A 25,836-nucleotide genomic window follows, 5' to 3' on the forward strand; every position below is an offset into this window, starting at 1 on the left:
AAGCACTAGGGGCACACCTCCAACCACACCTCCAACCACACCCCCTCTCTCATTTGCTACAGTGCACCGGGCCCCACATGTGATTTTAAAATTTTAAAATCACATATGAGGACCGATGCACTGTAGCAAATGAGAGAGGGGAGGTGTGGTTTGAGGTGTGGTCGGGGGGTGCCCCTATCATTTTCCAAAAGGAAGTTGGACAAAAAAGTTAAAATAATAGATAATTGAAAAAAACAAAGGGTAATACAAGTTTTGTCATTTTGTTAACATCTGTATTCATGTCAAGCTCAGACTGCCCATGGAGTTGTTATTTTTTTTTAAAAAAGGAAGGAGATAGAAATTCTGAGGCGTGAAACACTTTTCTTAAAGAAATATTTGTCCCTACTTGATATTCAAAGTTGCTTCGGGTTAATGCAAATTTTCTTCCCAGGATACAACAGAAAATAAAAATTCCAGTAAGCAAATCTGGATTTTTTCTTAATTCGTTGTAAAACAAGTTTGTAATATTACAGATGTTTTTTGATTAAAAAAGATCCAGAAAAGAATTGTTTTTTTATATCTGAAAACATAAACTATTTATAGGTTTGAAAATGTGCTTCCAACAGTTATAACTTTTCAAAACACTTTTTGGAGCAAACAACCACTTTTCAACAGTCACTTGTCTTTTCATAATTTTAAAATTCAAAATAACATTAAAAAAATATTATATATATATATATATATATATATATATATATATATATATATAGAACATTTAAGCGGCAGCGTGCTAAGTGCGTCTAATAATCACGTCAAAATCACGTTACCCGCACGCGGGTTTAGAAGCCTACACTTTGATCCATTATTCAAAGCCCAATAAGCATTCAATGCTTTTAAACCTCTAAAAGAATGTTCAAAGTTCTAATGTGGGACTATCTTGTTTTTTTTTTTTTTTACAAACAAATACTAACAAGAGGTTTTCTCAAGTTTGAAGGCTATGAAATGGTATTACAGATAGTAGAGAGTTCATTAATTATTTATGCAATTTTAGCTAAAATGAGCTTCATTTAGCGATGGAAACCAACTGAATATTTAACAAATAGTTTAATATTTATTTGCTTAAGTATTTAGTAATATTCGATTTTATAGTTCATTAAATAATAAACGAATAGTTTTTACTATTCAGTTCATAAATAAATAGAATTTGGCCATAGGTATATTTGATTCATTTATCTAATAAACTATTCGTTTATACAATTTAGTCCTTAAATTTTATTTTCCTGCTTGCGAATGTGGATAAACAGTTCTTTATTTGTGAATATTATTTATCACTAACTTGCATATTTGACAGATATATCATGTTTGGCTCTATTGCAAGACTAGGATAACGAAACGAATATTTGTCGAACATCTGCTAAGTAATTCACAAAGACCACCCAAACACTCTTAATGAATATTCGCAAATAGTTATCGAATATTTGAATACTATCCTAATCGAATTCGAATACCAGTTTCCTGCTCGTTTAGAGTTCGAATAGTCGTAGACGAACCGAATATGAATAAGAATACTAGAGTACTCGGTTCGCATTCGGTTCATTTCCACCCCTAGCTTCAGTTATAAGAACTGAATCTCTATGAGAAGAATTGGCCAGGGCCTACCATGTTAGCTAATTAAGTATTCCCGAAGATTTAGCAAATAAGGCCAAATCGAATTTAACACCAATTTACTATTTGAGCCAGATTTGAATTCAAAAAAAAATTGACGGTGTTTAAAGTCGAATATTGTGGTATTCGATTCGATTTGATCATTTCCACCTAGTGACCCCCTCATGTATTTCTCCCAAATCTTTGAAAAGCCAACAATATTTAATTAAAAAAAAACTAATCTTACCTCGTACGATCTTGTCGACAAAGACTGCAAAGGCGAAATAGGAGAGGGCTAGCCAGTTAGAAATCATCGGAATGGGAGGTTTTGGAAAAAATACTTGGATTCATAAGATTTTTCCAATCCTAACCCAATCCAATAACACCTAACAATCTAGTCCTCTCCTTAAAACCCTAGAAGAATCGCAAAAGCAGCTTGAGGTATTTTGTTAGGCTAGGACCCTTTATATAGGCAGAAAACAAGAAGCGGTATTCTTAAACCATTGCTTACGGCCCACAATTTTTTCTTCTCATTGAAAAACCGGAAATGCTATTTGGCTCGTGGGGGCCCCTTCGCGAGCCAACTCGCGTGAGGAGGAGGGGGCAGGCGAGTGGGCCCCACAAAGCTGTGGGGCCGCACTGCGCCTGCCCCGCGGCCTCCTCCCACGTATGCGAGTTGGCTCGGCGCGGGGCCCCCGCGAGCCAATAGCAAAACTGTTGAAAACTGACGTGCATGACAAGTCGCAACTCAAAGAATACAAATCCTCTAAGAACTGCTCGCATGCGACCTAGCTATTCTCATCCATTCCGTGAAGAGAGGAAATCTCAATTTTGCCCCCTTTTTTTCCATGTAAGAATGAAAATTGCTCGGTCACATACGGGCAGTTCTAAAAGGATTTAAACCCGAGAGCACAAGATTAATGACAGGTTTTCGTATTTATTTTCTTTCCACAAGTAGATAAGAGTCGAACTACGCTACAAAGTTCCCCAGGCGCACAATGCATGTGATGTGAACAAAGACTGTATAAGAATTAGGCTAATTTGCATTCAAATATTTAACAGTTACATACATTGCATCTAGATACTCTCGCTTATTTTTGGTAGCACTTATGTTCTGTAAAATTGTTGAAGTTAAAACTTCAACATCCTTATTTTATTCAAATGTGAGAATGTTCTAAAGAAAATTTTCATATGGCGCTCACATGTTAGTTTTCAAAAATTTTAACCCTTAATTTCTCCTAAATTTTCTGTTAAACTTACCATAGTTCTCTCTTAAATCAACCCAAACACTATTTTGAAATACAATTGGATAGATTTTAACCAAAAATTAAACTAAAATTAAGAGTTCAAAAAAATATCTAAGATTAACATGAGAGCGTCCCATGAGAATTTTCAAGGGAATTATTTCATGTTTGCGTTATAGATGGCATATAGAGTGCATATTTTTAAAACTTCAAGGTATACAGGTGTTACCAAGAACAACTTAGGATACATAAGCGCAAATCAGGGGAGCTATAATAACTAGTTAAACCACATTTGATAATCAAAGGAAATGGAAACAATAAACAACAATTATCGAACTCTCATTCGATTAAAGAAACGATATACAATACTGACATCTTGAACATCAGCAAACATAAGTACACAAATGATGGAGGGCCTATGAACGCCATAGTCATCTTCTGAAGAATTTATGACAATAGAACTCATCAAAGGACAACCGATACGCTGCAAAAAAAAACAAAGGTCCATCAGCTCTTCAATTGCCACAGTCTCAAGTGTAGGATTGCAGAAAGGAGCTTAACTTGGCAAACCTGGATCCTCGCACAAAAGTTTTGTGCACATATCAACCGAGTCAGAATGCAAACTGGGTAAGATTTGTTGCAAAAAAGGCAAAGGCACACTCTTCTTTATGTTTTGCAGAAGCTGGAAATTTTGGAATCAGATGTCATTACATAAGGAAAGAAAATAAGGAAATATAATTGATTTAATTATGCAAATACCTGAACATTGTTCTTTCCGTGAAATGGTGGATATCCATTCAGAAGCTCAAAACAAATGGCTCCCACGCTCCACATATCTGCCTATATACACGATGAGCTATGGTACCTAGCGAGGCATAATTCAAAGCATATGAATGCAATTTTTACCTTGTCATCGTACTTTCCAAACTGTAAAACTTCTGGAGCCATATACAAGGGCGATCCACAAACCATGTCTGCAAATTCACCGGGCTGAACAACTCTGATTGAAAGTAATCAGAAGCTGTTTTAGAGGCTATATGTACTGAAAATAAGGTCTCCATTAGTTGTAACTTGTAACAAAAATCTGAAGGAATTATGTTAGTTCACTTGGAATTCAATATTGGCGTCTTCAGCAGTCAAAAAAATTGCTTTTAGGTAGAACAGAACCCACATAAAAAACAATTCCTATATTTCTTTTATGATGCTGATGTGTATGAATATGTTTTATAAAATGATAGATTCTCATAAATACCTGGCTAAGCCAAAATCAGATATCTTTAGTACTGCATCGCTGCTGGCAGTAGATAGTAGAATATTCTGCTTCATTGACAGGCCCAGATAAAAAGCATGTTATAAAGATAACTTTTCTATTAGGCGGATAACTAAGTTTTCTAGCTCATTTTCAAAAATAAAAAAATAAAATTATATAAATCTACCTCAGGTTTGAGATCGCGATGAATGATACGGTGAGCATGTAGCACCTCCAATCCCTCTCCTGAAATAGCAGAACTCATAACAAAGTAAAAAATTTGTTCACAGGTATTATAAGCAGCCGTAAGTGGTTGTTACTTAGGAACTTGCATGATCTAATGACTGACCAATAAAGTATGGAATATGTTGCACATATGACAATCTTAATATGGATGCAAGCTAAACAAGAAATGCTATCATAAGTATGAGTAAACTGTTGAAATCTGAAATATTTCCCAACAAAATGGATAATGTGGCTAGAATTTGAGAAAACTCCAGTCAGTATAAACAACTTAACAATGATGAGCCATCAAATCTTCATGAAATGGTAGGAATTCTCCAGCCATGGAAACTTACTAAAAAGGAAATGAGTCACCATAATCATAATGGAGGACAGGTAATGACACAAAACCACGGTATATGATAATTTATGTAAGAAACTCAAGAAAGAAAGAAAGAAAGAAATAAGAAGATGAGAGGGGTAGAAATATGGGTAACACGAGGGTATTAAGAGCGAACTAATTAAATTCTTAACGTAGAAGGAATTAAAGAAAGGGGAAGCGAATATTTATTTTGATGAAAAGCACATAGGAGATTGTAAAGTAGATCCCTATGAATCAACCTATGGTAGAAACATTTTGATCCCCCCCCCCAAAAAAAAAAAAAAGAAAAAAAGGCAAAGTCGAGAATGTTCCCCCCCCCCAAAAAAAAAAAAAAGAAAAAAAGGCAAAGTCGAGAATGTTCATAAACGAAATTGAGAATGCACAGCAGCACGACATGTAAATATACAGATTATTCTCGAGCTCTGATTTTTTTTTTTGTGTGTGTGTGGATACATAAGCACATTTGTTTGTAGTTATTAGAATAGAAGAAATTTTCACTGTAGACCCAATCCCGGATTTAATCCCTAAAACCGACCCACTTAAAAGTTATTTATGAGAATCGACCCACTTTGAGTTAATTGCGGTACTAATTAGTCGGGGTTGTCAACCCCGACTAATTAGTAACCTAATTACAAGCGAGGTCAGGAAGCAGAGAAGGTTTGCGGCTGCTAATTAGGCTACTAATTAGTCAGGGTTGGCAACCCCAACTAATTAGTACCGCAATTAACTCAAAGTGGGTCGATTCTCGTAAATAACTTTAAAGTGGATCGGTTTTAGGGATTAAATATGGGAATGGGTCTAAAGGGGAAATTTCTTCTATTAGAATAACTAGATACATCAAGATAATTATTATGGAGTCAAATTTGTGAACCATATAATTATGCTTCAGAATAGAGCAATCGAGCAAACACCGAAGAGGAACAATAATATATGAATCTATTTCTCTTCGTACGTTTATGGAATACCTTACTACACATGTTTCAGAGGGTAGCTCCAAAATGTACGACGTTAAGAAATTAATCGAGTCGTCGCAATTAGAGAAGTTGTAATCTCTTAATCAAATTACCAATTAGCAGCTTCAGAATCTTAAGGATTATAATTCAAACATGACAGGCTGAAACATACAAAGAGTCGCTTCAGCAAAAGGGTATAATAAAACAGAGATAGGAATCGCATACAACACAACCCGATTTGTTTAATTTTTAATTCTCATATTAAGACTCCAAGACAACTTTAATCAACCACACGTAATCTTTACAGCTGATGATGCGATCCTCATCCAATTATCATCAACCCTAATTTCCTCCAAGTAGATACCAGAAGGAAAAAGAGAGAGAGAGAGTTTTGGGGCACAATAATTGAGGTAGAAAAGTGCAAACATTAAAATTGAAACTAAAATACCTATCTGCATCATAAACTTTCGTACAACTGCTTCTCGCAATCTCTCTCTGCGTCGAACATAAGCGGCCAAGTCTCCGCCAGCGCAGAACTCCAGAACCAGGAACACGCATCCATCGGCCTGAGGGGTACGAAAATAAATTACACAAGAGTCAGGGACCACTCCTAAATTTCCCGCCGTCCAAATTCAGAATATCAACCTGAATAACGTCGAGGAGGCGGATGATGTTGGGATGACGGACTTTGGCGAGGAAATTTAGCTCGCAGTCCAGACACTCCCTCAATTTTCTTGTAAGCCCAGAGAGGCGCACTTGCTTCAAGACGACATCCTGGCCGTTGGATCGGTTGATCGCTCTCCATACTATTGAGAAAGGTCCTTCGCCTCCGATCCTCGATTTGATCTCGTAGTCGCCGACGATGAAGGAAGAAGTAGCCATTTCTCCTTTTTATTTACGATGCTGCCCTTCCCCTTCTCTTTTGTACAGAAAAATAATCGGGCTTGTAGTTATCCACATCTGACTTGACTAGCAGGACTTGGGCTAGTTTAACAATTGGGCCTACAACTTGTAACTACTTTTATCCGTCTTTTTGTTTCTTTTTCTTTTATTTAACATAGCTTTAATTAGTTCTTTTTAGCATGTTTCCATGCTATGAATGTAAATAAATTAGAGTAAAAAAATCACTTAACCAGAGAGTGTGAACCATACTCTTCAGAGAAATGAATTTGAACAATTGGACAGAGACCACGAAAAGCCAAGGAGTTTATTTTTGTCATTGAAAAATATATTACTTGTTTCGATTTCATAATAATATATATGAGTAATAATTATTTGGAAGAACGTAGGTTTGAGTTCAGATTTATCTTAAATATAAATGGCCTCGTGCTTGAACCTCTTCTTTTGATAGTTGGCGAATCGCATTTCCAAAATTGATAAATATGGTCCACTTGTGCCAAATATGACAAATGTGATGAATTTTTGAAATTAATCGTTGCCAATACTATCTACTGAATATAAGGTGTGGCATTACGTAACAAGTGATGGAATCTAAATTTAAAGTTTACGATAAGAAAAATGTCCTACAGAAAAATGGCAATTCAATATATACGTTGGAATGTCAGATTCTCATGTTAACATTGATTCATATGCATTGGCATTTAAATTTTATTGCTCAAGATATCCGTTGAGTTGTTGTATTCTCATATCAATAATGATTCATAAATATTGTCACTGAAGTTTTCCTGTGCAAAATATCCGTTGAGTTATCGTATTATCATATTAACAATGTATTGGTATTGAAATTTTCTTGCTTGAAGCATCCGTTAAGTTTGTTGCATTCTCATGTTAACAATGATTCACACGTATTGGTTTAACATGCTTCGCTTTCTAATGACTTCTTAATCCCTACTACATTTTTATGGGGTCCAACTATTCACACTCCCAAACAGTAACTTTGGGGGTGTGTGAGGACTAAATTGCCCTTCTCCCAAACCAAAACATGTCAAGTCCATTCCAGAAATACCCTCAACATCAAAAGGGCATTTTCGGCAATCCAACTCCCAAAATTACTGTTTGGGAGTGGATATAGCAAACATAATTTTTATGCTTGTTTCAAAATGGTAAACAGGGTCTAATTAAAGGCACAAAGAAACTAAGATTCAAAGACACCATAGAAGAGGAACCGCTTCTGAGTCATGGAATTGTGTTCCAAGGTTGGATTGTTCCTCCGCTCTGAAAAAAAAGGAGGGGAAAATCAAAAAGGAAAGGTTGGGTTGTTCTTCGAAGAGAAGATTGGATGGTTTTATTTAAGAAATGATCTCTTTACTCTCAAACAAGAAGAAGAAAGTATCCAAATTCATCAATAATTTCATGATTGGAAACCTCCAACTTGAATACAGCCGGACAGACTGAATTCCAGCCCCGGAGAGGATTGCGTTGTTCTTCGTAGATTGAACTCAGAACACGGGACTCTGATCAATTCGTACAGTTTCATGCCAAAAAAATTTGATGATAATAATAATAATTACACTGTCATTTATCGCTCTTATTAGTAAAGCACAGAATGCTATATCATACTTCGAGCGCGGCTAACCCAGTTCGTTAACGATGTAGGATTGGTCTCTTTGCTACCGAATTAGAGCTAAGTTTTTTGGGGTGGCAACTTATATACGATATCCCCCCTATCAAAATACCATTACTGCTATCAAACCGGCGAAGTAAAGTATTTCTAGCTTGCAGGGTTCATTTTCAATTTGTTACACTGCATTTTAGAGCCAAAGGATATAAATCTGGACAATTAGCGTTGTACAGATGTGCATATACAGGGGCAACTAATCCATGCATCTGGTAATTGATTGTAACTTACTTTGATGGCGGGCCTATATATTATTGCAAAAAGATGTCTCAGGAAAATTAGAGCGCTAAAGAAAGTAGTAAAAAAGAAAAAAAAACAAAAAAAAAGAAAAGGAAGATGGCATACTCAAAAGTAGAATTAGATAGTGATATTATCCAGTATATGTATATATACTGAAATGGAAGTGCAACAAGAAAACTGGCCACAACAAACAATGCCTCTTCCGACTCTTTCTAACGCTACACCGACAAACATTATGCGTTTACAATAAAAGAGAACAGCTTTATTTCTCTGCAAAATGTGCCACCTCTGGCAACAAGCATTTTGGAGTAGTCTTTCTTCTGCAAAAAGAGAGATCAGTCTCTCTTTTATTCTACTCTTTATTCTAGCATAGCCTAAAACTACATTGCTGATTCTTGCCAAATACTAAGGCAGGTGTTTCACCTTCCTCTCCTGTAAAATGAGGGGAAAAAAGAATGGTTATTCCCAAATAACAGATCAGACGATTTCATGTGGAGTTCATGACTTTAAATATGCCAATATTTTGAAGAAGAATATAAGATTAGTCATGTAAAATAAGAAGGCTTACCAATTTATTCCCTTCGAAGATGCTCTTAGTGTTAATAAGGAGGAGGAGGTGAAGAATACATGTACGGGGAGTAGGATGGTTTCTTGTGGTAATAAGGAGATGGTGGCGATTTGTACTCGTACTTAGGAGGATGTAACTCGTGTTCAGGAGGTGGTGATTTATCCTTGTATATGGGAGCAGGTGACTCGTGCTTAGAAGGTGGGGACTTGTATTCATAAGTAGGAGGAGGTGACTCATGCTTTGAAGATGGTGGCGATTTATGCTTGTACATAGGAGGGGAAGATTCATACTTTGTAGGTGGTGATTTGTACTTGTATACAGGAGGATATGACTCGTGATCTGTAGGAGGTGGTGATTTATGCTCGTATATAGGGGCTGAGGACTCGCACTTAGGAGGTGGTGAATTGTATTTATATGCAGGAGGAGATGACTCGTGCTTTGAAGATGGCGGTGACTCGTGTTTGTATCTTTGAGGAGGCTTGTAATCGTGAGGTGGTGGAGATTTATATTCATAGGTAGGAGGTGATTTGTAATGATCATGTGGGGATTTATGTTCGTGCTTTTGAGGTGGCATGTGATCAAATGGAGGTGGAGATTTGTATTCATACGTAGGAGGTGATTGGTAATGTTCAGGTGGGGATTTATGTTCGTAGTTTGGAGGTGATTTGTGATCATGAGGTGGAGATTTGTACTCATGTGTAGGAGGTGACTTGTAATGACCGGGTGCGGATTTATGTTCATGTTTTGGAGGTGACTTGTAATCAGGCGGAGGTGGAGATTTGTACTCATATGTAGGAGGTGATTTGTAATAATCGGGTGGGGATTTATGGTCATGCTTTGAGGGTGACTTGTGATCATACGAAGGTGGAGACTTGTATTCATATGTGGGAGGTGATTTGTAATGATCAGGTGGAGATTTATGTTCGTGCTTTGGAGTTGACTTGTGATCATGTGGAGGTGGAGTTTTGTATTCATATGTAGGAGGCGATTTGTAATGATAGGGTGGGGATTTATGTTCGTGCTCTGGAAGGTGATCAAATGAAGTTGGAGATTTGTAGTTGTATGTAGGAGGTGATTTGTAATAATCATGTGGGGATTTATGTTCGTGCTTTGGAGGTGACTTGTGATCATGTGGAGGTGGAGATTTGTACTCATATGCAGGAGGTGATTTGTAATGATCGGGTGGGGATTTAATTTCGTGCTTTGAAGGTGACTCGTGATCATACGAAGGTGGAGATTTGTAACTGTATGTAGGAGGTGATTTGTAATGATCGGGTGGGGATTTATGTTCCTTATTTGGAGGTGACTTGTGATCATATGAAGGTGGAGATTTGTATTCGTATGCAGGAGGTGATTTGTAATGATCAGGTGGGGATTTATATTCATGCTTTGGAGGTGACTTGTAATAAGGAGATGGGAATTTATACATAGGAGGCGGCATGTAATAATGAGGCGGAGATTTGTATTCGTGAGTAGGAGGTGATTTGGAATGATAAGGAGGGGATTTTTGTTCTTGTTTTGGAGGTGACTTGTAATGAGGGGGAGAATTGTAGATAGGAGGTGACTTGTAATAGTATGGAGGTGGAAATTTGTATTCATGCATAGGAGGTGACTTCTGTGGAGACTTATATTGAGGAGGTGGAGATTTGTAATCATGTACTGGAGGTGACTTGTAATAAGGAGGCGGAGACTTGTTGTTGTACAAAGGAGGTGACTTATGATGAGGAGATGGAGAGCTACCATAATACGGAGGTGGGGAGTTGTATTCGGGTGTAGGAAGTGGCTTATAATGATGATGTGGTAGTGGTTTATACTCATAAACAGGGGGTGACTTGTAATAGTAATGAGGTGGCTGTTTATACTCATAAACAGGAGGAGGGGGAGAAGAGTAGATGACACCATCTCCTCTAGTCTCAAAAGGGAGAAGGCTGAGAGAAAGAGAGAGTGCTAGAAGAGCAGAAGAAAGGGAGGCCATAGAGAACTTTCTTTCTCTACTACCCATGGTTTTCTGATTTCAAACACTACACAGCCCTCATTATATAGCCACATGAATTACCTCTAGGTGTCAATCTTGCATAACTCTAATTGGTTAGTTTAGAGAGTTACAGTGTAAAAAGTGCTGTTGCTATCTAAAACTTTGACTGTCTTGTTCTAATTTTGTACATAATAGACAATAATAAAGAGAGAGACAGTTGGACTTATATCTCCTCACTAAAGATGGCTACAAGCATTTGAATTGAATAGTTGGTGTTGTGCATCAATCGTTCCTCTTGTAATAGATTTGCGTGCCTGGAAAATATTCTCTAGAGCAAGGATTGCTTTTCCTTCATTAGGTAGTAATCTCTCTCATGGGAAAATAAGATGTATGAAAAGTTAGAAACTAGAGCTTTCATTATTAATTCATATGGTTCAGCTAGCTTTTCTAGCAATTGAATATTATACCACTTAATAGCGATTTAAAACTTCTTAGTGTACAACATACTTAAAACCAAGGCTTGAAATTTCAGTAGTGATTATAGCTTTTCTAGCAATTGAATATTATACAACTTAATAGTGAAATAAAACTTTTTAGTGTGCGACATACTTAAAACCGAGGCTTTAAATTTCAATAGTGATTATAGTTTTGTTTCTGTTAAATTTTCTAGCAATTGGATATTGTAAAACTTAATAGCGATTTAAAACTTATATGAAGTGTACAACATACTTAAAACCAAGGCTTGAAATGTCAGTACTGATTATAGTTTTGGTTCTCCTTTATTTCTTACTAGTAAGGAGAGTTTCAATGGTTTCGTCAGCTTCATAATGAAATTAATGATGCATGAAAAAGATCAACTTTAACCATAAGATTTATTCATTGATAATTTTTTCATTTTCTCAACAATATAACACTATAAGATCACATTTAGTACTTCAAAGCTAAGAACTAGTTATCTATTAGTCGTTAAATGTCATTATGTATTATTAACAGTATTAAACAATCTTACCCGGATCTGACAGGCATATACTTAACTCCGAAATGATATGGCCAATATGAATTGGTATCCACCAATACTTCAAACCCAAAACACTAAGAAGAGGTGAAAAACAAAAAAATTCAAGTTAATTAATGGTTGACAAAATAATGAGACTCAAGTTGAAAATTGTACCTGTTAACAAACATGTGATAGTTAGCTTTTTTGCTCATTGATTTTCTCTTTTCTCTCACGCGCGCATAACATGAAACATTAGTTGGCAATAGGCTAAAAAACATTAAAATGGACAATATAATGGTGATATTTACCGGTTGAAATACTAACGTAAGTTTGTATCAGCTAGCAGCACTCGAGTAAAGTTAGTAATGTGAAACCTAGAAATACATCAACTGAACAATTAAAAATAGTTCGATGATTAAGTTTTTACCATCAATGATTAATTACTTTTCTAGTTGTGATCACACACTGGGTTGTTTGGTTGTCAGATGACTACAGTGGGTGCAGTTATAATTTACACCATAGTCACATTTGAAATTTGATTGTTTGTTTTGTTGTAATTGAAGTTTTTTCACAATTATAATTATAAAAAATAAAAAATGAGCTATTTTCAATAAAAATGTCTTGCAATCAATTTGACACGTATTTAAAATACAGTTGCAATGAAAAAAGCTACAACTACAGCTACAGCTGCAGTAGTAGTGAAAAATATATGCAACCGTAACAATAATTACAGTTGCACTTGAAATTTTCTGTGTAAACAAAAGACTCCTTAAGATGATTTTCATCACTCTCCAAAGACAGGAGCCCAAATCTTTTATCCCAACTTTTACGACCCGGTAGGTTTATGGTGTGAACAAGTTGGAAGAAAAAACAATATCTCAAAAAAAGATCTTCAATTTTATGATTGTTGTGCAGCTAACATTAAGCTAATGGCCAAATAAGCAAAGAGAACAAGCTGGACATAAAAATAGTGGTCCCAACCAAGCTTTCTTTGCAATTAGTGTGTGCGGGAAATATTCTTGATTAGCCAACTTTTTCCTTACTTGTTACTCCGTAAAAATTCTAAAATTGATGTTTTTTTACACGGGTAGGAAATTAATCTTTGTGCTCTTCCTTATTTGCAAAAACCAGGTATACTGATGCAAACCACTGGGGTATGTGGTTATAGAACCATGTGAGATTGTGCTAATAAGACCCACTATCCACCAGCACAAACTGACATGGACTCTTGCTAGCCAATCAATTTGATGGTCTGCGTTCTACACTATCTACGGAATCCGGTTGCTCACATAGAATTCGAATCAGATGGGTTCAATGTTAACTAAGGGACGAAGCTGTGCAGTACAAATATGAAGACCAGAAGGAATAAATAAGTTAGATGGGATCCAAAGAGATGGCTCAAATAACATTTTTTGTTGTGAAGCTACTTACAGAGTTGGAGAGGAACAAGATTGGATGTGAGTGTGATACAGCCACAACTGCTACCACAAGACAAATTAGACTAACAAAAGAGGAAGTGAAGTGGTAGGATAGACTTTCTGATTCTTCAACTATTTCAAGCTTGTTAGTTTGCACGTCTTGTTCATTTGTCATTTGGAGTACCATTTAATTCCGGCAAGCATATAGCTAAGTTTTAACCAATAGTTTGTCACTATTTTAGTTATGATGTGTTGGAATTTACGGATAAGTTTGAATCCTCTATTAAGGAATTTGATATGCCGTTTATGCTGTGCTAGTTCTGTGAGTTTTGTGTAAACAAGCCTATTAGGGAAAAAGTAGAGAGTACAGATAACAATTATGTAATTGTTGGATATCAGTATTTAAATTAAGAAAAGATAAAAGAAATAAAAGCTAGTGCTAACCAGGTTTGGATTCGATGGACCATGCAGAGTGCAATATCACTGCAAACAGTGAAGAATTTCCTCAGGCAGACATGCCCGGCTCGCATTTGAACTGTTATCCTAATGCAAATAGCAGCATCCCTTGTGTTCCCAAAAAAAAAAAAAAATACAGAGCACACAAGTAAATCTCAATCAGCTAGTGCCAAAAAGAAATCTACCCAAGAAAATAACTAAGGCTGCCTATTGAATGATCTTACCACTGAATATTCATTAATCTTTAATGAAGATCGTCCTTTTTGCTCTCCTTCAGTTGTCCACTCCTTTTCGACATTTTGTCTGCTCAAGAACATTAGGTAAAAAGGCAAAAGTGGAATGGTGCTTTATAGTTCCTATGCAATTTGATAAAATTATAACAAAAGAAGTTAACAGCCAATGCTATATACCGAACAAACTTTCAGAAGGTAAACTGCACATAACCCCCATCATTTATACCTCTTCACCTATGGGTTTTTTTATATTGCGCATCTTTTGGAAAAGGAGTGCATTCGAAAATTTTAGTTCCCTTTTCCGAAAAAGGAAATCCAAATATGCTAAGTGCTATTAAATGAGTTGAGGAGTGGTAAGTCCTACTGAGAGGTATAGAAGAAGGGGTTATCTGCAATTTACCCTTTTCTAGATGCATTATTCATATCATATTATAAAAACTACCAGCTATAAATGAAATGCAAAAATAGGATATGTATAAGAAACTGGAAAGCAAGTATGCAAGAGAACAAACTCAAGGGTGAAGTCGTACAAAAGACAGAAGATTACCCACCCTCTGATGTAATTAATAAGCATGTGGGTTACAGACTCAACCAGTGAAAACTGGATTTGTAAATTGAGCAAAAGATGAGAGAGCCACCACAGTTAAATTACTATAAGTAGCTGGTCAACTGTTCTGAAAATAACTTGTCAAAAAAGGCAACGAATTTGTAGTAAACTGAGTGGCTAACTCTAACCTATATCCTCCAGACTAGCTTGTGATGCTGCAGCAACAATCAAAAGTAAGTAGTAACCCAAACATCACAAAGTAACCATCCAGTTTGCCCATTTCCTGGAGATACTTGTACACTAAATTTGAAGATATGTTGACAGCTGCTAGCCATCTTCTATTTGGGTAAGCATAATTGGCTTATAGAACAGCTCCAGCATACAAGTCTCTGTAGCTCACAAAATCTAGACCATTAAGAAACTGAAGGGACACACAAGAGAACAAATTGCACCTACTTGATGACAAACATACATCATGGGAAAGACTAAAGCAGAATCTTCTAATTATACGACACATGAAGGCAAAATTTACTTATGTACTCAAAGGAGAAAATTGGAAATGGCGGCCAAGACTTCACTCAAGATTCTCTAAGAGCCACTGAATATCTGAAAGTTACAATTAGGGATAGGTAGAGCAATATATGTCATTCAACTGAAGGTGAAAATTCTTGCCATGGTCCTGCTCCACTCACATATCCATACAAGGTTGTAACTTGGAAGGCATCTGGAGAGAAAAAGCAAACACCTCACGTATCAGCTCAGCAGTCATGTTCGCAAATAAGAATTAATTGCAATTCTACAGGAAAGGAAAAACAATTGCATAACCGAAGAAATCCCTTTATACAATAAGTCAGACGCAACAAAGACAGTCAGAACAAGTCAACTTCCACAAATGTTCCATTAAACTTCTGATTCCTCCTTCAAGAGATATAAACTACTAGCACATAATCATCGAGTTCATTATGTTTCTTCCCCTCTAATACGTTCTATGCTTTATTAAGCTTTCGTTAGTTTAAGAGTCAAAGAGACAGTTCCCTGCTATTCTACGTATTGGATAATTTTGACAACAATCATCACACTAATCCAAGCATCTCCTTCAACCTGAAACTGACAATTTTGGCAGAAAACAAAGACTTGAAGCTCTGTAGTTGAGAGACACCAGTTATTTCAGCTGTCAGACAAACATCAACCCCGAACATGTGGTAGAAATATTCATGTCGAAGTAGCTAAGATACAGAGTCACTCGGCAAATAGAAGGTAGCGCAAGAAGGGTTATAAGGTGCCCATTCCAATGGATGGATCCAGAATGAGTATGGAGCAATACATAGGTATGCCATGTTTCTCACCAAGAAGTCTCTGCAGATGTCGAGAAACAGAGCAGATAGCCTTTGATTAGTCATCGCAAACAACAGAGTACCTGAGTCACGTGGACAATTCCATTGTGACGATATTCACATTGGAATATGTGTCAGATGTGACAGTTATTTTTATGCCATGTTGTTTCTTGCGTCTTATTTTAGGATTTGTTATGCATTGCTATCCTGAAAGTCTCATATCCTACCAAAAACATGGTATGCATTAGGTGAATACTGATGAATTTATTTTAGCTGGGCATCTGAGAACAATCATTCGACTTTAAAGTTCCAACTCTTAATAATTGGTACAGCAATATAGGCAGGCTATAAAGAGCGGCGAATCAGTCAGCTTGAAGAGCCTCAACTGAACGAAACTGAATGAGTGAGTCTGAGTGGGACATCAAAATCACTTACATCTAGCAGGTACTCTGTTGAACAAGTGATGCTCAATAGCACAACTGTAACAGATTTGTGGATAAATCAGAAACACAGAAGCATGAGGGACTTGTGCATATGTACACCACAGGTACATGCATTTTCAGCAAGTCAATCATGGGCTTCACTGTATACAGAGCCTTCTATATTCAGGTAGGCTAAAAAAGCATTTTGTGGTAAGGCTGCAAATGCATTGCTGAAAGGGAGTAATAATACTTCGGACGCATGGCATTCATCATTGGGTAATAATCTAACCACATCCACAAACACCCATTTTCTCTCTCCTGTTCTTATGGCTTAGTCTACAAGATGCAGATCTCTAGTAGGAAAATGACCAAATATCCTTTTTATAACTTGCTTATTTTTCCTTTTTCTACACACATGTGAGCACATGCATGCGCGCACACACACACGTATAATCCAACACATTATTTCCGTGTTTGGACCCCTTTTATGCTAATACAATCGTTTGGGAGATTAATCTTCATACATTCTCTGGCCTGATAATAGTTTCTTCCTATCAATATTTATCAGAACTGGTCACTATTTAGGTGCCATTCTATCCTGATACAAGGCAAACTCCTGTTAAGGGGTTCACAGAAAGCTGTACAAAATTGAATTTCAGTGAGAAGGAACACCGATTCATAAATCTAATGCTTTCAAAGTGGAATATTAGATGGTCTCGCCATAATCAATTTCACAACCTACCCGTCTAAACTGATGCTCCGTAAATCAACATAATATCTAAATATTAGCCAACTTATAAGCTAATTATTCCATTAGGTATTAAATAGCTGTAATTTCATTTGAAGTTAGCATTCTAATTTCAACTGGCAACATTCTCTCTGGGAGAAATTTGTCATAATAATCTAGGCTCTTGAAGCTCGGACCTTCACATATTTAAAGTTATTCTGCAGCATACAAGTTTTTTAACACATGGAACAATGTTTTAGAGGATTAATAATGAGATTAACCACTAAAGATTCAATCACATGATTGCTAAGATTGATATGCGCCTTTAAAGATTTTCACTTTAGTGGTTTCGGTCCTTCATCATGCATCCATGCAACCTAGATTTCAAGAAGTGTATGACAATTGGTATTGAATCTCACTTGAAAACTCTTTGCGTGAAAGGTGTATCCATCAAAAATATGTTCCACTCAATACAGGGTTAACCCCATGCAAGTCAACAAAAACAATTTGCAGTGGGCTATCATGTTTCAAAGCTATTAAACAGGAATTAATTTTCACATTTCCTATAATAAAAATTCATCAGAAACAGATATATCCAAATGGTCTATGAATCATCAAAGGCTTGATTTGGTTTAACAACTATGGGAGTTATAAGTACATAATGATCAAGACTAGAAGAAGTCTAGACACTAAAATATTAGACAGAAGGTGATTGAAGGAACTCTTAAGGGGATCTGGGTATAACCCTCATTTTTTTAAGTTCAAAACATGAAAAACATGAGGCTTATGTAACATGAAAGTGGGGACATATGGCTTTACCGGTTCATGTAAATGGCAAAAACATGTAAATGGTAAAGAAAATGAATTTTCATTAGTTTGAATGTACCCTAAAGTAAATTACACTATGAAATAAGAGGCGTTTCTCAAAGCACACCTTTGGCCTTTTTTGGTTATTGAACTAACAGTCTACATGCTAAGGAATGTAACCTTTAAAGAAGGGGTTATGCAGTTATGGAGTCGCATCAAAATTAAAGGGATCACATTAGATGTATTCATAACACTGGCCATAACCCATCATTAACACCACTCTTCCCCAAAAAAATGAGTTTTTGCATAAATACTTCCAGAAATTACAAAATTACCCTCAGACCTCAAATAACCACTGATTAGAGCCATTACATTCTAGCTATGACCTCTTTTGGGAAATTTTGCAGGAGTTATTTAGTATTAGACACCTGATACGTACTAAATCATTTCGACCTGTATCCAACACTAACTTGTATCACATGCATTTGCTTATGGAAAGGGAAGAGGAATAATTTATGAATCATACAGAATTCAATCCATAATGACAAGCAATCCCGATGGGAGATATCAGTGATCACTTAGACTAATAAGATGTCATACTGTCGAACTGCTTGTAGTATGCAATATGGAACAGTTTGTTGAATGACATTAGATAATCTTATCAGAGAATCAGAGAATCATGTTAGAGGTTCTATGTTCAACCAATGCACTTCTTACTTAGTAATCTGCCTATAAAGTTCTTTTGCACTTAATCATACTCCTTTTAAAAATACGAGTTCGAAAAAAGCTTTTCACGGTCAATATTTCCCTTCACTATTTTCAATATTACATTTTAATCATAACCTATCCTAATCCTAATTATTCTACACTAATCTTACATGAATCAACAATTTAAAATCACTTTCACTACAACAATATCGTATTTGTCCTATCCCATAGCTCAACAATTTTAATTTAAAACTCACTATAACAATATTATATTGTCCTACCCTAATCCCATCCCACGTGAACTAATTATAGGCTTTTTTTTTAGCCGTGAACTATAATCCTGTGTAATCGGTTATTTGAAAAATAGTCATAATTTGATAAAAAGGGAAAAGTGCTTCTTGGCACATGAATATGTAGGTTTTATCTTATAGATAGATAATATCTATTTAAATTCCTAATTATTTTGTTTTTATTCTCTTACCATAGTAAATAGATATCCAAGTTCCTGAGGAGTGCTTTCAATTGAAATATTCACTTTTTGTTTGAGAGGAAATTGAATTATCCACGGCTATTATATACAGCAACCAATAGAAAAATCCATTTCAAAGATGTCATATACTGCAACATTTTATCGACTACTAAAACCAAACGAGAATCGAATAAAAAAGCCGTAATTAGAATGCAGTATCTATTTAGAATTTGAATTACAATAGCTATCTAAATAAAACACTATTTATAATTTATTATTTTGAAAATTGCCAAAAAACACAAACTTTTGAAATTTGCAAACAAACCCTCAAAATTTCAAAATTGCAAACAAATCTAAAATTTCAAGAATTACATACTAACACAAAAATCTGGAATTTTATCAATAGTCCCCTAAAAATTTGAATTTTAAAAAAAATAACCCAAAGTTTCAATTTTTCAACATCAACAATTCAGACCTACATGCATCCAAAAATTATAAAATTTAGCACCAACATATGAAAAATGGAAATTAGTAGCACCCAACTGAATATTTAAGATTTATAAAAAAAATGCACTCGAAGTTTTAAAAATTTTAGAGACAACACTTCAAAAGTTCAAAATTACACAAAACCCCTAAAAAATGAAAACTTTACAAATAAAAGAGAAATTATTTTATATTATTTCATTAAGATATGTAAATTTAGCATCTTAAAATAATCTAAGCTGTTGCTGGTAAAAAAAACAATAATTATTAGATTAAACATATCCCCTTTAGGTGTAAAATTTAGAAAAATATACTAATAGGTTAAAAATTAGAATGACTATATAAATTAAAATAACTAAATATAATTTTACTCATAAGTTTGAGTGCAAAAATACATAAGTAGCATTAGTTAATTGAAGACTATTTTACATGTAACCAAATAAAATATAATATATAGCTTAGCATTAATTAATTATATATTATAAACATTGATCTCTAATGTTAGTAATATTCACATGCTAATAAAATACAAGGAGTTATGTACGAAGAGACTATCAAAAAGTTTAGAGATATGTTTTAAAAAAATTAAGTTATTTTCATTTCAATGGAGAAGTGAAAGCAATAAACCCAAATTTTACAACTATCCATGAATCACTTTACTTAACATTAATAAAAGACATATCTATCAAAGAAACACCAACTGAATTCCAATTAGAGAACTATTAAATATATTTGTCCCAATCATAGAAGCATTTTCAATGGAAGATGCAAGGAAAATTAGTAAGCACTTATAAAAATTCATACTTTAATCTTCAATAAAAAATGAAATATAAATTTGTGGAATCATAAACTAATTATAAATTTACATGCAGATATTCTTGCAATAACAACTAACATGAAGCCATTGATCAGCTATGGTACCAAATATAACAAACCAAGCAATAGGAGGGAAATCACGATAATGGATAAAATGATATATATAATACTTATTTTCAATAACGTAAGAAAAGAACTAAGATTAATATTTTTTTTCATATATAGTGAATGACTTTGTTTGATGCAACAGAAACTCTTATCGAGTGCATATTTTCAGAAGTTTGTGTTGAAAATCAGAAAGATATTCAAATCCTGGCAAAGTTAGATGAGAAAACAAAAGAAAGTTAGATGAGAAGACAAAAGACGAACGAGCCAAAAGAAATATAATTATACAAGAAATACAGCTTCAGTTGACGTAGAGAATGAAGACACTACTCTCGAATTGCCAGGAAAAAATAAATGTTGAAAAGATGATCTTGGCTCAATTAAAATATGAAAAAGAAGGAATAAAGGACAATATATATTTCATACTATAGCTTAATTTTTTAAGTAAAATAAGGAAACTTTAGAAAGAATTTTTATGCAAATTGTTATAGTTTTTTTATATGCTTATGTAAATGCTTTTATCATTTAGAATTATACTAGAGTTACCATTGATCTTTACTTTTTTGTCTTTTTTATTTTAAGTCTATCAATAGTTAAAATCTCTCGCATTCTGGAGGAAACTATGTGTCTTGGGCTGAGCTTATACGAATCATCTTTCATTAAGAATTTTTTTTACTTTTACAATAATATTTTTCCTCAACTCAAGCTCTTTTCGTAGAAATTTATTTATGTTTTTTATCCATCAACAACAAATTATTGTATTTTTCTTCATACTTATCACTACATTATAAATAAATATATTACATGACGTTTGATCTGTACAAATTAAAAAAAGTGATATTGTGTATTCCATTATATAAAAGTATATTGATCATAGTTTAACACACAAATCTATTTCATCAAAAATTTTAAAATATTTAAAAAAATTATAGCAAATATAATAATCCAAGTTTACATATTTGGACTCAAAATGAATATGACTGATTTATAATAAGAAAATAAAGCAAAAATTAAATAATTTTGATGGTTAACTATGTGCATTACACGTGCATAAAAAATAGTGCATTTTAGGAGGGGGTTAGTCTAAGTAGAACTCAAAAGTAGAACTACGATAATTTGTAGGATAAAATTTTATAGTGCTGCTCAATTAGAATTAGAACTAGAATAATTAAAATTTTACAGTGTTAGTTAACTAAAACTGTAACAAAACTACAACTGAGATAATTATATAAAATTATCCCATATTTTTTATTTTTCTATATAAAAATGAGAGTTCTAGTCTCTCAAATTATCCCAAGTTTTAGCTTAAAAGTGGGGGAAAAAATTAGAACTCTCCATTTTATTTTCTTATTTCTTATTTTTATATATGTTTTATTTTTTCTTTACCTCTTTCCTTCAATGGTCATCACTATTATTAAATCATGTTGTCAGATTGAATCTCGTCTCCTCTTAGTCATCTGTTATTTTCTTTTTTACTGAATATTATAAAAATATAATTAAGTTAAAAGTAAAGAAAGTCTAGATCCGTAATTTATTTAAAAATAAAATTCAGAGATGACAGAAAGAGATCTCGAAGAGCAAAAAAAGAAGGAAATTATGTATAAATTTTAGACTTGCACTATAATAATAATTAAAAAATTAAAAAGCTATAGCATATATTATAATAATAGTTAAAGATATCTTATAGTCTCACCGGAAGTTATTTAATAGTAATTGACATTCTAGTAAACATTAATCAATAATAATAAGTTTAAAATATATAAATAGTATTTATATAATCAAAATGCATAAATATGTACTTCATGATTATCAAAAATTATCCGCGTCATTCTATCAAGATATTTCGCTTTATAAAATTGTTCCTAATTATCCCACTAAAACATCCCACTAGCAAAAAATTATTCCACTTTAACAATTATCCCAATTCACGTGAAAATGTCCTCATTGACTAACACCCCTGTCACCCCACCCCCTAAGCGTCTGAGTTAAATATACTTGACTTTATGCCAACTTTTAAATCTACCTCGACTTTACACCAGCTTTCTACTTGATACTAGGAATCATGCTGTTTAAAGACATCTTTGACTTTACACCAGCTTTTTACTTCACCTGGCTATCATGAGGGCATACTGACTTCATGCAGATATGTGATACAAAAGTACTAGTTAAATTTACTAATTTACCTTGTGAAGTAAGAAGAAATTATGAAAATGAGAAATGCCTAGGAACTTGAAAGTAGCATTAGGTCACCCAAAAGCTGCCTACCCTCTCCCCCTAATATGCTCAGATACAAATATTTTCCCATCCAAAAATGTGACTTGCCTGCAGGATCCTGCCATAACATATCAAATAAGACGTCAATGCTGCCATAGACCCCAAGTAACAAGTACAGCTGGAACGGAATCTTTCTGATGATGTTTTAGATGTTCTAGGAAGTTAGCAAGTTTGGGCACAAGTAGAGGTAGAACGGATACTTTCTGACATGCTTTTGGATGTTCTAGGAAGTTAGTAAGTCTGGACACGTAACACTTGCTAACTCGTCTTGCTAAATGGGACCTTAATTTGCCTGCATCTCACACTTGCTCGCAACACATGCATTGGCTTATGAAATTAGGAACTCTAACTTGTGAATCATCCAAAACTGGATCCACAATGACAAGTAATCCCAAACAGAGATATGGACAATAACTCGGAACAACAAGGAGATGTCATACTCCAGAATTTGCTTGTTGTTTCTCAAAATTGAATCATTTGTTGGTTGCCATTATATAATCCAGTCAGACAATCCTGTTACAAGATCTGTGTTCGCCAAATCTGATTATGCAGGTCCTCCGTGCACCTAATGCACTAGATGTCTGACTTTACAGTAATCATGCTTATATAGTTTACTATGACTTCAAACCAGTTTCTTACTTCAAGTAGCTGTTATCCTCAGGGTATGTTGGTCCTCTGCAGATGCACTGTAAAACAGAACACAAATTTCACTAATTACTTTGTTACTCTTGTGCAATAGTCCAGGGCACTATTTATGTCATACGAGTAGGCATGCTGAAAAACGTAATCTCTACAGAAACCAATATTATCAATGGGCCATTCAGTTTTTGACTACCTTCCCTCTAATATGCTTAGATTAAGAAAACACCATCCAAACATGTGATATATAGCAGGAAGACTCTCCGCTGACACATCAAATGAGATGTCATTACAACCCTTCTAATCACAATTTTGATTCTTTTCGAAAATGAAGGTCATCTACGTAATTTTATAATTTTTATTGTTCTTGGACATTGTAAAATACTCTTTTGCCAGCACATAAAGAACAGCTATCCTTGCATTGAAATCAGCCTCCAAAGCATTATTAAAGAATCTCCACTGCACATCCCTTTGATCAGGCTTAAAATTATCTTACGAAGGGTTGAACCTTAACATCAAACTAACAGGTTCTAGTAACTTAATCTCCAAAACCTGGATGGCTATGTAACTTGTTGGCTGTTGCATATGTTCTCAGCGCTAAAGATGTGAAATATGGCAATATCAACTATAATATGCAGTTGATACTCTTGCATGCTAAAGTCCCCTGTTATGCTATGTCAAATGAAACATTGCATATAACCACCTTCCTGGAGAATTATGCTCTTATTAGGAATCAATTAACACAAAAAGAAAGGAAGTCCCCGCATTTCAGATTGATGGGAAATGCAATAGTTTTATAGATAACTTGCAGTCAAGTTCTCAAGATAGCAACTAACTGAAACAAGAAATTTCACATAAATGCCTAAATTGTCAACAACAAGATAGAGACATGTATTATAAAAGCAGTCATAATGGATGTTACAGAGAAAGAATTGGTAGATTGTAAGAACCATAGCATATATAGGTTGTGAAACTTTTGAAAAATCAAATACAAGGCTTCCAAATTGCAAGTGAATTACCTCTCTTAACCAAAATTGTCACCCTGACATCCTTGACAGTGGAGCATTGTATTGGAAGATGGTCACATTAAGTGGCTTGTTTGTTAAAATCATTTCCCTCATGTGATACATTTTTCAAAATTGGCTTCCTCTTAATATATTTCATTGCATATCGATCTAGTGAATGGCTCCCGCTTATTTGTTGTGATTCCGAGCAAATTTCTCCAACACCCATGCCATTCAACATTTGCTTGTTCTTCTCAGGGGATTTCCCTTGACAACCTACTCCTTTTGACTTGCTTCCTCTCTGATACGTTATCCACACATCAGTCTTTCTATGATCTTCACTAGAACTATCAACCTTATCAGAACAACTCCCTTGCTCCTCCTTCACCGACGTTTCATTGCTATTACACCCATTATTTTCCTTCTTGAGCTCCTTACTCAAATCAGCAGAAGAGTCGCAAGAATCAAGAAATCCCTTATCGTCTCCACAAAATTCAACCTTCTCTGTGCACCCATTATACTGTTTGATCTTCTTGGCCGCCAGAGATCGATCCAAACTCATCGATCTGCTACTTCTCGAGATCCTTCGTGACCCATTCATCGCCAGATGCAACTGCAGAGCCAAATCTTCATCTCTGACAACAGGATCGACCACCACGCTACTAACACCGTCCATAGCTTTCTTCAAAGCCTTCTCCTTTGCAGTGGCAGCCTCTTGCATCAATTCCTCAGCAGCAAATTTAGTAAAAAGAGTCCTAGGGCACTTACTCCGAAACGGCGGCAGCGGACAGCAATCGACACAAACGAAAGACTCCGGCTTGAGAATCTCCGAGAAGCAGTAGGAGCATTTGGCGCCGGATTTAACAAGGCGGAGGCACTCGTTGCAGAGGAGGACGATCCGCCATTGGCTGTCGAGGGGTTTGAGGCTGGTTAGGGTTTGGGGTTTAGGGGCGAAATGGCGACTGCAGCTTTGGCAGTTGGAGAGAGAAGGGAGGTGGTCTTTGGGGTTCTTGGCCTTTCTAGGGTTTTGATCTCTGTTGGAGTTAGATTCTCTTTCTTCCTCCGCCATTGGAGGGAGAGTGAGAGGGTTTTAGGGTTAGGGTAAAATCGTATCGATTTGGGATTTGAGCGTCGGAGGCTGCGGGCAGTTGCGAGGCTTTCGCGAAATTTTAGATTTTGATGCTGCGGACGTGCGGGTAAGTACCTTTCCTGGTAATTCGAGGAGAAGCCCTCCTGCAACCACCGCTTGCTGCTCATCAAAGAACAGTAATTAAACTGTAACAATTGATGGTTGAAAATTATTTGTATATTGGTTAAATTGATTAAACTTTTTTTCATAGTCATAGGGAATCTGGCTGCTGCA

At 35.1% G+C, this 25,836-nt stretch overlaps 3 protein-coding genes across 6 annotated transcripts; all 3 read right to left on the reverse strand.

Annotated features, from left to right (window-relative positions):
- Window positions 3,113-6,610, reverse strand: LOC109836824 (serine/threonine-protein kinase ATG1t). Of its 4 annotated transcripts, none has more exons than XM_020404842.1 (8): window positions 6,319-6,610; window positions 6,122-6,239; window positions 4,304-4,362; window positions 4,120-4,184; window positions 3,774-3,867; window positions 3,627-3,707; window positions 3,438-3,549; window positions 3,113-3,351 (listed from the first exon to the last, which is right to left on the reverse strand). In XM_020404842.1, exons 1-8 carry the CDS (start codon window positions 6,553-6,555, stop codon window positions 3,299-3,301), a joined length of 819 nt encoding a protein of 272 aa, XP_020260431.1. In that variant the 5' UTR covers window positions 6,556-6,610; the 3' UTR covers window positions 3,113-3,298. The 4 variants fall into 4 exon arrangements, with proteins under 4 accessions (XP_020260431.1, XP_020260429.1, XP_020260430.1 ...); XM_020404840.1 differs by having other exon boundaries at window positions 3,429-3,549; XM_020404841.1 differs by having other exon boundaries at window positions 4,120-4,187.
- On the reverse strand, window positions 8,594-25,753 carry LOC109836827. The gene is made up of 5 exons (XM_020404844.1): window positions 24,489-25,753; window positions 15,358-15,409; window positions 14,130-14,208; window positions 12,044-14,013; window positions 8,594-8,923 (listed from the first exon to the last, which is right to left on the reverse strand). The coding sequence occupies exon 1, from the start codon at window positions 25,540-25,542 to the stop codon at window positions 24,556-24,558; it is 987 nt and encodes a 328-aa protein (XP_020260433.1). The 5' UTR covers window positions 25,543-25,753; the 3' UTR covers window positions 8,594-8,923; window positions 12,044-14,013; window positions 14,130-14,208; window positions 15,358-15,409; window positions 24,489-24,555.
- LOC109836826 (extensin-2-like) lies at window positions 8,930-12,032 on the reverse strand. Its single transcript, XM_020404843.1, has one exon. The coding sequence runs from the start codon at window positions 11,059-11,061 to the stop codon at window positions 9,091-9,093; it is 1,971 nt and encodes a 656-aa protein (XP_020260432.1). The 5' UTR covers window positions 11,062-12,032; the 3' UTR covers window positions 8,930-9,090.

Source organism: Asparagus officinalis, chromosome 4, assembly GCF_001876935.1.
Source record: "Asparagus officinalis chromosome 4, Aspof.V1, whole genome shotgun sequence".
NCBI classification, from domain to species: domain Eukaryota; kingdom Viridiplantae; phylum Streptophyta; class Magnoliopsida; order Asparagales; family Asparagaceae; genus Asparagus; species Asparagus officinalis.